The sequence below is a fragment of the Anser cygnoides genome, chromosome 5, assembly GCF_040182565.1.
Source record: "Anser cygnoides isolate HZ-2024a breed goose chromosome 5, Taihu_goose_T2T_genome, whole genome shotgun sequence".
In the NCBI taxonomy this organism is placed as follows: domain Eukaryota; kingdom Metazoa; phylum Chordata; class Aves; order Anseriformes; family Anatidae; genus Anser; species Anser cygnoides.
The window spans coordinates 20,685,538-20,699,730 of NC_089877.1; the positions used below are offsets into that span (position 1 = coordinate 20,685,538).

General features: G+C 40.5%; 1 protein-coding gene across 6 annotated transcripts in view; it reads right to left on the minus strand.

The window, feature by feature from the left end:
* The window catches only part of LRRC56 (leucine rich repeat containing 56), a 63,824-nt gene extending 55,215 nt beyond the window's left edge, over positions 1–8,609 (minus strand). The window contains exons 1-2 of one of the 6 annotated variants that reach the window (XM_013174343.3): positions 7,956–8,609; positions 5,030–5,179 (exon numbers count right to left, since the gene is read on the minus strand). In XM_013174343.3, the coding sequence (XP_013029797.3) occupies positions 5,030–5,074 (45 nt within the window). In that variant the 5' untranslated portion in view covers positions 5,075–5,179; positions 7,956–8,609. Of the gene's footprint in view, positions 1–5,029; positions 5,180–6,152; positions 6,296–6,355; positions 6,815–7,955 lie in introns of those variants that run through there. The other 5 variants (XM_013174348.3, XM_066997222.1, XM_048058711.2 and 2 more) reach the window with 5 other exon arrangements.
* Between the last annotated feature and the right edge of the window lie 5,584 nt (positions 8,610–14,193).

The window sequence follows — 14,193 nt, forward strand, 5'->3', positions numbered from 1 at the left end:
ACCAAAGTCCATTCGATTGTTTTTATTTTTAGAGCATTGTGGTAGGAAGGGATTGGTGGCAACATCTAACTGGCTACGAACGTTCACTGATACCTGCTGTGGTGCAAGTGGTTATGCGCTTTGAATGAACATGGCTATGAACTCTGAATGAGCATGGATTACATAAATCCTCGGCTGAAATTGCAAGACGCCCTAGGTACATTTTTTTTTACATTTTCTTTTACAAGAAAATGGCTCAAGAGGCTCTTCTGCTTTCTGTCCTCACTCCTCTCCACCTTTCATCAACACCTTAAATGTAACAGATATCATTGGAGACAAAAATTGGGGAAAATAATTATTTTTAAGCAATCCTTAACATTACAGTTTCAGCTTTGTTAAAATAAGTTATTCTTTTCAATTATTCCCAAGGTACAGATATTAATTTGAACCATAGTACCAGCCTAAATGAAGGCTTTCATAAGAAAATGCTTAATATTCTTCTCCTTGGACCCTATTTCCAATATCCTATTCTTATTTCAGAAGACAGAATGCACAGATACATGCATCCTCTCAGAATGAATTAAGATTTGATCTCAGGTTTAACGCTCCATTGGTTATCTTAATATCTATCAGATATTCTGTAACCTTCAAAGGACAATAACCCAAGCAATTATTTTCTCTAAAATGTCAGCCACGTCATTTACCTTCCTAGCATTCAAAAGGACCAGTATTCTCATGTTACAAGCAAATATTCAACAATTACTTAGATTGCAGATACTAGGTATGTTACCGTAGCTGTGATGCTCTGAGGACATCACAAAGCAAGGTTTTGTAGAGAGAGTATCTTTATTAACAGCAATACAGTTAAAGAAATCATGACCAGTTTTGGGGCACACAGGGCCATCTTGACGTGTCTGGCAATTATCCATGCGCTACACGCTCTCCAAGCTCCAAAAGGAAAAGCTAACTCAGCACCATTGTTTTAAGGCCCTAATCCTGAAGACTTACATGAATAACTTTACATCTAGTGAAAAGGGGGTACCCAAGTAAAAAAAAGTTCATCACCTGCCTCACCCAAGATAAAAGCATTTGCTGGTATAATTTCAGGTATTAACAAAGGCTTTCCCACAAGGCCCCCAAAATAGGTATTCCTTCTTAACAACACCTCTATGAGATGTGATCTACAAGCAGGATGAAGGTCCCTGTTCTAATTAATCAGCCATGGCATGCTGAGGCAGTTTGGTTAACAAGAAGTCCCACAGGTAAAGGCAAAAATTGCCCAAGCTGTTTCTTGTTTAGGTTCTGATTTGACTGAGACAACTTAAAAATATGAATCCCAGCATACTGCTTCTGAGCTGGGTTGGAGAAAGGCAGCCAGACAGCCCTCAGTGCCCAAGATCAGCACTGCACATCCTTCAAACAGTCTGTATTCCAGTTTGAGTACATTAAAAGAAAAACTACCTTCAGGGAGCTCTCCGCTTAAGATGTTTAACATCTGGAAAAATAAACAATACCGTCTAAGCACATAGGCTGCAATATATATTTAGAAAACAAGAAGCAGCACGACGAAAACATATTTTAAGGGGGAATAAAAAATAATCAAGATCTGAATGTGTGGCTTACAGCTAATTCATCACTCAAGCAACCATCTCATTGAATTAAGTGCCAGCGGGTGAGGTCTTTGGACATCTTCTATTAGCACAGAGTTAGCTATTTAATAAATAAAGCTTTTGTCAGTGATTAAACACGTTTGCCAACTGACTTGTCTTGATCCTACCATATTCTGCTGGTAGCCATGCTGTGCAAGTAGTTTGAAATTGACTCTCACCGGTTGCAGAGGATTAAAGTGCAAGTTTATATGTCCCACAGAGAATTAAAATTTCACTGAAAAATATTATATACAAGGCAATGTCAGTGTTGCAAAGACAAGGGACAATATCAAGAAAGCGTTCACTCGCATTGCAAACTTACTTTTTGGTTTAGTGTTCCCTAATTATCTTGTCCCGTTACAGAAAAAAACTCACACTGCATAAATGTTGCTTTTAATCTAGTCCTGCTGTCTTTGTCTGGGGCTTAAGGCAAGAGACTTTAACACCAGTTGATCCTCTCCCACCTGAAGAAGCTAAGTGACCTGTACACTGGTGTCTCTCCAACGCATTCCCCATTTTCCTCTTTACGTCCATAGCTCTTGTAGGCTCTCTCCATTCATTAGAGTAAAACTGTCACAGTGCTGCTCTGTTTTCTGAGATACAAAGTAAAGAGATGCATCCACTACTGTCTCTCTGCACAGGTGAACGAAGTACCAGGGAGGAGCAAAATACCAGATCAAGCTTACAACATTGTTGCTTGTTCTCAGGCTAGTCTGACCCCTGGACCCAGGACTAAGGTGGTAGTCTAAAGGTGCCAAGAAGAAAAACTGTTCTTGGTCTTCAAAGCATTTTTATTATCCACCATTTAGAAGCGTTCCCAGATTCCATCTCAGGAATGGACAATAAAAACAGCCTTTTTTTTCCAGCTACTGTTGCACTGCCTTTATGAGCCCTTTGAAATCCAAACTTCTATGCAGGATGAAAATGCATCACATATAGCATTTCTGAGTTTTAAAGTGCTCTGCTGCCCCTCAACAATTTTCAGCCCGTTTTATTAGGTAATTAAGCTGATTGAAGCAAGAGAGTCCATGGCATGCGAAGCCATTTGAAGAGTCGTTTTCAAAGCTGGGATGTTTCCGATTTCCATGTGTTGCTCACATGGGATATATTGAATAAAAGGAAACCAATTCTAATTTAACTCATAGGAAAACACCAAGCAGTGCAAGACGGTGCAGGAGCTTATTTAGTAACACCCAGCCTCAAAATTTTAGCAAGGGCAGACAACTTACAGTGCAAAGGACTTTATAAAATCAATTTAGGCTACTAATTAGGTTGTGTTATAACTGTCATGCTGGGTCGAGGCAGAGGGCCAGCTAGCTACTGTAGACAAAAACAGATGCTTAAAAAAATACTATCAGAAACAGAAGTAGTCCCAAGCAATCCTTCCTCTGACATATTGTCTTCATTTCTGGCAATCAGCTAGTTAGTAACATCCTGAGCCAAAAGGTGTATTGTGTTTGACAGCCAGGGAAAATAATTAGGGAAGCAGTTATTTGTCACGTCTTACGACAAGTAGTCATCCAACGACTAAGGATTAACAAAACGCAGTTTTTAAAAAGGAAAAAGGGTATTTTTGCACCATATTTGTTTAGATTGTAGAAGTTACTGTCATAGGTTGTTGTGAAGACTAAATTATAAATGAAGTCACAAACGGTTAGACACAATTATGGACAATCTATCCATCTATCCACACCATTCCTTAGTTTATACCTTTCTTTTGCATCATTTCTTTTTCATCTTTTTCTAGCTGAAAAGTCTTATTTTATTTTGTCTCTTTTCCATTTCTCATCTTTGTTCTATTTCATGGAAACAATTTCACTTCTGCCATTTACTTTCCAAGGTCAGAACTGCACATAAGATTCAAGATACAGGCACAGAGACAGAACATGAATTTATACTCTTTTCAATTCCTTTTCTTAGAAGTTTTAACACTGTTTCTTTTTGACCAGCTGCAAGATGATATTTTCAGAGAACTACCACAGTAGCTGAATGCTCTTTCCCAAGAAGCAGTAATTTATTTAAAGCACTTCATTCTATATATCTTTCCTCCCCATGTTCATGGCTTTGAACCTGGATGGATTCTCTATTAAAATGAAACAAAAACATACCCAAACATTATTTATACTAGTAACGTTAAAAAATAGAAACCAAAGTAGTGTTAGAACTCAATGCTGAAAAATTAAAACTCAAGGTGCAAAAACTGCAGGACAAACAGTCAGAGTTCTATTATACTTCAAATCCTTTGATGTGAGATACAATAAAAGAAAGAAGTGCTTTCTGAATTTCTTCTCTCTTTTTTCTTAAAAAAAACAAACAACTATCAGATAATGCTTCTTTGAACTGGCCAGAGTCTAAAATCTTTTCCTTTTAATACAGATAAATTAGCTTTTATTACATCTGGCACAGCAAATCTGGACTTATGATTTATATTATAGCAAGGACTTGCAGGCCTACTGATATAAAATAGGTTTCCCTCCCAAGTATTTTTTAAGCCAACTTAAGAATCTACTGAAAGTATAAAGACACTAACCATTTTACTAGCAAATTAAATTTACACATTCATTTCTCTGAGAAGCTCATGTTTTTTTTTTTTTTTACTTAAAAATAACCTACTTATAATTCCTCCTGAATAAATATTAAACCATTCACATTAGTGACAAATCTGGCAATCCCAAATTTATGGCCTATCACATAATGATACTATTTTGCAGAATTAAATTTTATACTACTTTAAACTTGGAAATTAAGTGTGTTTCTTTAACCATGCCCTTAAGAAGCTTCAGTTAAATAAGCGCACACACTAATAGTAATAATAATAACAATTAATCACCCTACTCTCATGCTAAACTCACAGTTGGTCTTGTATTGAATCTGAATCCTGCTTTCAGATGGAATCAGGTCCCTAGAGTTCAGGAAAAACAGGCTGATGATGGAGTCTGATGTTCTCTATTCCACTGACAGCAGCACAAGACTGAATTAACAAACTGCCATAGGTGCATGTATCCACTTACCAATCTCCTGAGGTAAGACCTACAGGGACGTGCAGGCATGCAGTCCCCACTTTTCACTGCACAGCCAGCAGAGGAGCACAGGGCTCTGACCGTTCGTACGCTGCTTCTCACTAAAAGTGGTGCACGCTGTCTGAAGCTTCATCTCCCTACCAATGTTCTCAGTATTAAAGCCAAGAGAGAACACACAGACGAGAAAAACATAATAAATCTGTTCGTGACAGTAACCCTGAGCTCTGACATATCTGAACATTTCATTTTTAATGCAAGTTCTCTTGTGCGAATTGTTCAAGTCAGACAAAACACATAAAATGGAGAAATAAAATAAATGGGAGCCGATTTTTATAAGTACTGAAGCATTTTCAGTCTTTCGTACATTTTCGATTATTTTACCTTTTCCTTCAATGGCACTGCTGTTCTTTCTCTTTCGCTTTCCATCCCACTGCTATAGAGGCTTTCATTGAGTGGTCAGTCATTCATCTCCATTTATCTTCAATGACGCATTTGCTTATAGTGCAATTTCTTGTTTCATTGCTCCATATCCTGCTTAAACAACAGTAAGAACACGATCTTAAAAAAAAAACATGCCACAGACTGAGCATTCTACAGTTAACAATACAAAGTACTTCTTCATCAGCTAAAACAGAAGATCGTGCTCAATAGGTCTTAAAAGTGTAACAGGACATTAAGCTGTACAGCCTAGAAGAGCTTAATGGAAGCATAACTGAAAAGTTTCCCAAGGAGAACATGAAGGATTTAGTACAGAAAAATCTACACATGTATAAGAAGAACTTATTTGCTGAACAATTATTTACTCAAAAAACAGTCATTTCCTAGGCTGTAAGAATAAGCAGAATCTGTTACAGAAAGCCTTGGCATCAGGCTGTAGCAGGTAAAAGGTTAAAGGCAACACTGAATATATTTTCACTGTATCACACACCTGAAAATTTTGCCTTGCAAAAGCAGTTGGAATGGAAACGAACAGGTGAAGAGAAACATACATATCACAAAATGATGATTTTTCCAAGCAAATGCTACAGGTTAGATGCAGAGCCAGGACAGCACAGGTTTTACAGACATGCTGATGGGAGAGCTTAAGATATTCAATTCAGAATAGTTACTGTCTATCAAAAACTACGGGCATCACCTGCATCACGAGCCTCTTCCTTTTAGGGGGTTCCCCCCAAACCACTCTCTGTATCACATATGGATTCCAAGGTAGGGAACACACCTGCGATACAATGAGCCCTTTCTGCAAGAAACTGAACTAAGCTTAAAACCCGTCAGAAGATGCTGCATTTTTATAAATCGTGCCTACTCAGCCGTCATTTGCAAGTTGTTTCTTTCGGAAGGAGCTGAAAATTACGGAAGAGCTCAACATAATAAAAAACTCAGGGATGCTTCCACAATTTGGAAGTGACCTGGGCTGTTTATTCACCAAAATCTTTGTTTACCAGAGCGTAAAACACGACGGCACGGTTAGACACACCCGGCTCCCTACCAGCCCCAAACAAACCTCATCCTCCACCTCTGCTCGCGTTTCGCTACAGCAACGCCAGCCTCGGAGCGTGCCAGACGCAGACCAGACGAACAAATTAATCGCTACAAAAGCCATTTTGACGGCCTGTAACAGCAAGCCGGCATTTAGCAGGTTAAGCCCTACCCCTCACCGTCTTCTGTCGCTAGTTAGCACAAAGTGTTTAATAACAAAGCACAAACCCCGCCCTGCGCCGCTGCCCGGCTGCTCCGAGCTGCCACCCCCGCGACCGACCGCGGCACAAGGAGCCGGGGTTGCCTCGCCCGGGGCCAGGAGCTGCCGAAACCGGGCTGAGCCGCGAAGGGAAGGGCCCCGGAGCCTTCCCTGGGAGCCGCCTCACCCGGCCCCGCGGCGGGGCCGGCCGCTACCTGCGGCCCGGGGCCGTCCGTCACCCGGCAACCGCCCGCCGCCAGGCCCCGGCCTCCGCCGCCGGGTAGGCCCCGGGCACGGCTGGCAGGGGGGCTCGTTACAGGCATTAAGGAAAAATTAGGTGTTAGTTGGGGCATGGCTGTCCCCTTTGGGATCTGAAAGCGGTTTCGCAGACTGGCACATAACTGGGAATTCTGTAGAAAGGGGTTCTGACACCCCACTGGCTACCCTGTGCGCCGCTAACAGCTCTCCTAGGGCTGGTTACCCCTCCAGCTCTCAGTGCTAAAACATGAAAAAAAAAAACACACCACCACCAAAAAAATATAATAAATAAACCCAAGCAACAAACAGATGAAACAAAGCTTAAGTTTCCACAGCAGAGTAGTCAAAAAATCTAGACATTTGGTTTGTCATAATCTGGGTCCAGCAGATGTGTTACAACTTTCATTGCTCTGTTGGTGCAACACTCAGTGAGTGAGCAACAATGCACAATTCTTACCCCATTCACAATCTCCTGGTTGGAGAGTGCTAGCACATCATCCCATTGCTTTTTCACTATTCAGCCCCTGGTATAAATAAAGAATACTTACTAATTCTGGGGGGAGCTGGGGGGGATTTTCTGGGACATTCCTAAGTATACCATCTGAATGTTTCACAGACTTTCCAAAGCAAATCTTTGTACCACGTATGTTAGGCATGATGGCATGTTTCTGCTGAACTAAGAGCTCGGGAATGAAGACACAGAGCCATTAGTGTTAAGTACACACCCAGGGCACAGACAGGCTAGTGTATGGGATTAACTTCCTGGGATTCAACAATTTACCAGGCATCTGCAGAGCCATCTTAACTGACCATACTAATAGCCCTTCCACTCTCTGAACCAAACTTGTTTACTTTGCCTTAATATGATTTATTTGAAAAAGCGAGGGGCTGAAGTACAATACAGACAGTTTTCACAGCTCCACTGAGGAGTAATTCATTAAACTGGGTTAATTCAATCATCCAGACTCATCTGTCCATAAATTAAATTTGCCTGTTCAAAGACACACATTACCTGATCTTTCCAACTCATCACAATATATTTATTCAGAACATTGCTCTTATCATTTTTACTTGCAGTTAGGAAGAATCAACATTTCCACACTTTGCATATAGCATTCATAAATCAGGCATCTAGAAAAAGGAGATCATGCCCTCAGCGGTCCCACATGAAAAGCGTGAATTTTCAGGGTTTACATCCCTGATTTTCCTTGTTTTCCTGGGAACAACCCTTAGCACTATTCCTCTTGAGGGTAGGAAGATAGGTTTGGGCAGGAGACACAGTGGCCTGCCTGCCATTAACAAGAGACTGGGATTTTGAACACACTGCTTGCACACACACATCAATACTCACACAGTCAATATATACCATACCTTTGCAAGGATATTGGAGCACAGCAGCTGCTGGACGATTGCATCATCATTTCCTCTGCAACAACATGAAATTCACTCTAGGCTTTGGAAAACACTATCTTAGACCACAGATCAGGAAATGTGTTGCCTCCCCTCTTGCAGGGCCTGATGGTTGATTAACGTCAGAGAAGATCACCAGGGGCCTGTTTTTCCGAGGTGATGAGCACACTCAGCTCCACCTGCTGCCGTTGCAGTCCAGCTGCCCACCTTCACAGGAAGGAAGGCAACGGGCCTTGACGTGCTCCAGGAAGGCAGCGTGATTCAGTGAAAACAACACCAAATGAAGCATCTGCCCCTTGAATTTTATTTCTAGTTCTTTCACTTACCTTCTGGATAACAAGCATAAGTCACCTTGGCTTAGTTTCCCCCCACATCTATTCTTGGTTTACATTTCCTAAAGGTTATCTACGGAGTAAGTATATAGTGTATGCACACCTCTGCATAGTAGTTTATTCTTCTGCTTCTTTGCTGAAATAATCTTGTTATAGCCAACACAGCCTGAACTATTTGAAACCAATCAAAGGAGAAATGCATCTTTCCATCGCTGAGCAAGAGAAAATCTGGCACAATTTCAGAGTAAATACAGGAGCTTTATGCCTGCACTGTTCAGAGTTACTGTAATTGTTCTGGCACCATTCCCAGAGCTGAGCTAAGGTCAGCGAGAAACCTGTAAATTAATAACTGTGGAACTGATGTGATCTCTATCCAGGAATCATGTTGTACATACATGAAGCTTTATAGGAGTTATACTTCAGTTGTGCCATGAAATGTGGAAAATGTTAAATTTTAGTATTAACAATTAGCATACCTTGGACACATTCAGAGACCTTGGACCTGATTTTGATCTCACCATTACAGGTGAGAATCCACAAGCTAAAACAGGTTAGACTGGATTAATTATATTGGTGCTACCCAAATGAATGGAATCAGGTGAAACTTTCTCTGAAAACCAAGCCTAGACAGACACGCTTTTCTTCTGGGGTCTTTTGAAAAGGAGATACAACTGTCCTTGTGGTTTTATCCAGTGTATCCAAACAACAGCCAGTCACAGAAATCACAGAATGTTAGTGATTGGAAGGGACCTTCATCCCACTCACTCACAAATATTACTGATTAATTGCTAATTGCAGTTGATAGTTTTATTATTAACATTTAGGAATTCCATTGCACTATATTTAGAAACACAGAACCATGAAGGGGTTTTCTGGTTACGGGAACCAGTTTCCTGCTATTGCAAGTAACTGCATGAGAGTCATTTAGATACCTGTCAGTATCTTCTACCTGTCAGACTGTTCTTTTGAAAGATGGGTCCAAAGTGTCTCTCTGAGGATTGCAGACCTCCTAATTTATAGGCTAAAATTATTTATTGCCAGTTTATACCTATTTGTTCTTTTGCCAAAATAGTTTTCAGCTAAAAATAACTCCTCCTCTCTGATGTTTGCTTTTCTGATATATTTATAGGGCCCACTCTCATCTCATCTTGACATTTATTTTGCTAAGTCATACAAGCCAAGCTCAAAATCTCCCATCATAAAAGGCAAGCTCACAATTCTTATCATCTGTGTTTTTCTTTTCTAGCTTTTCTTTCTTGAAGATGGGTGACCAGAACTGTGTAATTTACTCCAGGTCTTATGCAGTGGAATAAATAGTCTCATTTCTGTACTGGAAATACCATGTCTGGTATCCTGCGAACAGGTTATTGAGGTCACATCGAAGTGGTTGCTCATAATCATTGACTACTAAGATGAGGTTCCTCTCTGTCTTCCCTATCTGCAAAGACAAGGGGAGTGGAAATCCCCACTACAACAAAAGGTTTTCTAAGTACCTGACTCTGCACTTTGTATCACTACATTTTATTCTATTCTTATTACCCCATCCTCTTTTCCAGTCTTCCTCTGATCATGCTGTTTAATCATTATCAAATGTCATTAGCATGCTTCTATATTTTTTTTTCAAAAGGGCCATAACAGAAATTAAGATGAGTATTGTCCGTAAGAACCATCACTACAAACTTTCTGTCTGATACTCCCCATTTCAGCACAATATTTTCTCCCTATTAGCCAGCTCTGTAAACACCTTTTTGTCTTGTGAGAATACATTCTTCTCTAGCAAACAACCTATTTCCTTTGGGGCACAGTACTGAAGGCTATTCTGAAGTCCCAAACTACATAGATCTGTAATAGTCTCTTCATTTAGAAGATTAGTCCTCTTACAAAGGGTAGCTGTAATCTTCCTTTAGTAATTATGCTTTCAATTAAGATTTGTTTTAAAATTTTATGTACTGTTAGGGTTCAGACTGATGGGTATGTGTTAGCCTAGACCACTTCTCCTTTACCTCTCAGTATCTTCAGCACTGCATTTGCAGTCCTCAGTCTCTGTAGTATCATACCATTTTTGTTTAAGATGCTCTTTCAGTACAGCAAGGCAGAAATTACTCATTTGCCAGGTAAAGTGTATTAAACTCCTGAAATTTTGCGTTCTCCCTGGGTAACTTCCATTTCTGTGTATTCAGTTTTCATTAGCCATCCTACCCCTGCCACAGTGCTACACTGTATTGAAAGCAGAGGAACAGAAATTTAGTTGTTAGTCCGCACTTATCTTCAGGGTTTCTCCATTCTGATTTGATTTCCAACTTTTCTTACTTTATCTCTACACAAAATAAAGTGTCAATACAGCAAACACTCCCAGGTAAAATACAGCATGTATGGTAAAAGATGTTCCTCCAAAAGCTTATTATTCCAAGTAGATAACACAGAACAGAAACATTCACCACCATTTTATACAAGGCAAAAATCAGAACTGATCTGAGAGGAATTTAAATTGTGGTTGTGACTCCCTCATCCAGACTGGATGACCATTCTGCTGGACCTTTCCCCCATGTTGCTGTATGGCAGAACATTTACTACCTTTGGTAATTCCTGTATTGATAAAGAACTTGCCATTGCCATGGCCTTTTGAAAAACCTCAGCTCAGATCCCCAGAAAGAGCTTTGTTTGAAACCTCAACTATGGTATTAACCTCATGATTTCATGTGCTTGAAGTCACTGTGTTCAGAAGATGATGTAAGAACAGTTTTGATCCCAGCAGGTGTTCAGGACGTCATCATCAGAAGCAATGAATGAGCCTTGGAGGGACTAAGAACTGATCTAAAGATCCAGAGGAAGATAGAAGCCTGTGAATTGAATTTATTTAGCTATAACTACATCTGGCATGAAAAGAAAGGACAATGAGAAGATCCAGTTAAAAAACATTTTCCCTGACTCACTGAATGCAGACATTTGTTTTTGCTCCTTTTCACAGGCTTATGTGAATTCATAAAGTGCAATATGAAAGGAAAGCTTCGTCAGGCAACATATGGCATTTTGTACAAAGCTGTATCTTTTCAAGCTGAACTAGACCTAAACAAATTTTAACTAAATTTTTTTTCGAGTATTTATCTCACAGTGAAACATTGGCAATCATAATTTCCTTGTCTCTGCTACTGTAATGAAGTAAACCAACTGACTTTATGGAGGTAACCCAGAAGCAGCATGAGGACTGAAGCTGACCAAGCACTCCAGAGCCTTAGCAAGGTCTTGAGTGACAAAGTCCATCTCCTCCCACTGCTGCATGCCCCCTAAAGAAAATAAACCCCCTCCTTGGCTTGGTAGGGCTTCTGGATGTGTCTTCTGGGTACTAGAAGGCAACAAAAATAGCAAGTACGACCTTTGTATGGAGAAGAGTTTGTTAAAGAAAAGGTAAGCTTATGACAGGCTTCAAATGTGGTGCCACCAGCTTATTTTGTAGGGCTATCCCATTATCTTAAGCCCTAGGCAGATTCAGTTATGCTGGGAGGGAAAAAATCCAGTGGAATTCCACTTACTTTCAAGCAATATCCAGCGCAAATGCTGTACCAGAGGGTTCTTTCCTTCCTTTGCATTATTGTTTTAGAAAGAGATTTTGGCTCACGACAAAGTGACTCTGCCCAGAAGTGGCAGCATTAATGTGTGGTTGAGGTGACTGATCGGGATGAGAGACATGAGGTAGCAAAGGTGAGATAGGATACTGTATTAACACTTGAACAACCAAGTCAGAATTTCCTAATTCCAGAGGGGTTTATCTCCTAATTTAAACTAAGAGTTGTAAATGAATAAATAAATAGAGGTAAGAATTCTCTCCCTTCACACTTTCACAGGAAAAAAGAAACAAAAATTTTCTTAATCTGAAAAAATACTGAGCATGCTTGCACTCCCATGTTATTTATCATTCTTGACTCAAGATGAATCAATGGTAACTTGAAATGTTTGCGTATAAAATAAAGATTATTGTTTTGTGTCTCTCTTCAAGGCCATCTACCTTTCTCAGTTTCTTGTGTCAAACCACTTCCTGTGTTTGGGAAGCCCAAGGATGCTGATTGCACACATCTTCTCTTCCAGGCTATGTGGCATCCTGTCCCACTGCACAGGACAAGTCTAAAGCTGCCCTGCAGCTGTCAAAGAACAATTTTTACTAAAGAATCGGTAGTTACAAAACCCAATATTGTAACAACTATAGTATTACCATAGGGGTTTCATTTAGTTTAGGGTTTTCACCATGTTTGGTGCTGAACAAATCTCGAGCAAGAGATGGTCTTGCTGAGAGGGCTTTAAAAATGGCAGGCTTAAAATAAAAATATAAAAGGAATAGTGCTGGCTGTGGAATTAATGCCCCTGGACACAGAAGGCCTCTTGCTGATGCTATTTATAATTCACACCTGGTCCACATTGTTGGTGGTCCTTGCATTTCTTCTGGGATGAATTCCACGGCCAATGATTGAGTTACAACTTAGTTTTCAACATTAAACTAGGAGAAAAATGAATTGATGTTGGAAAGGAGTTAAGGTCGAGGACTGTTTTGCCATAGTTTTTCAGGAGCATCACTTGTTCTCTGCAGTGCAAAGAAAACTTGTGACCTCACTGCGTTTACAGTTCTGTTTTTCCAGGCAGGCGTTAGCTGTGTAATTCATCTAGCTGTCTTCAGGCAGGGGAACCAGCAGCTTTGCAGCATGTACTTGCTTTTGTGCCAATGCAAAGCCACCACAAAATGCTACCAAATCAGAAAGGTGTCAATTTATATTCACTTCCCATCAGTGTAAGTGACAACATATGGTGTGAAGCGGTGGAGAAATTGAGCCTTTTAAAAAAATTAATCAGTGCAAAGCACCAGTTTGCATGCAATTACACCACCAGTTTGCATGCAGTTTGTACAGTTCAAAGCTTACTCTGCATGCAACTCATGTACACCAAGGCTTTCAGCCATCACTCCAAAAGCACCGCAGCAAGCCACACTAAGACAAGAGCTCTGACAAAAGTCCTTCACAAATCCCTGTCCTACAGGGAAGGAAGTCAGCTGTCAGGGACACAGTCTGCAGTGATGTAGGGAGGAAGTCAGCAGGTAGATGAGGGGTCAGACATTCCTGCTGTTTGGGCTGGAACAACCCCCTGTATCTACCTATGTAATCCTAGGCCCAGCACCAATATCTGCGAGGACACGGCTCCCTGTCCTAACAAAGAGCCAAAGTGCTTCTTTTGTCTTAAGTGCCTTGCCTGTTCCCAGTGCTCCCTGGGGTATTTCAGCTCCATGGTCTGCTAGACGATTCGTACTTGCTTCTGGCTCAGCATCAGTGAATGAGTTGAACAAAGCCAAAAATGGCTGGGCTTCTTATCTGCTATGTCAAAGGAACCCTTGACCCTACATAACTGCTTCTGCTTTTTAATCTGTAGCATACAGCCTGGATGTGAGTCCAGCAAAAGTTTCACAGGAATGAAGTGATGCAACCCATCGCCATCTCATGCTGGGATTTTTCCCTAGAATTTAAGAGGCTGAGGTTCCCTCTCTCATGGAAAGTCTTTTTGGAAAGCCTTGGGATTCACGTGTATTTGGGTCACTGCCTTGTGTAACTTCCTTGTCAATGCTAGCTACTAGAAAGAATCCTATCCTCATAAATAGGGAAGGATGTTTCCTCGATGTAAAAATTACAGGAGAAGCCTGAATTCCAAATATCCTCCTTATAGCCCTCGCTCTGATTTTGCATAATGCATGCTTAGTAAAAGGACTCTGTATGTTGTTATTCCAGCAGCCAGGTTGGATTAGTGATGAGAGAAGATGGACTATTGGTATGTTCCTGTACTTTTGATGTGCTGTCAGTAAAATGTATTTCTGTTAAGTAACTCAGCACGCT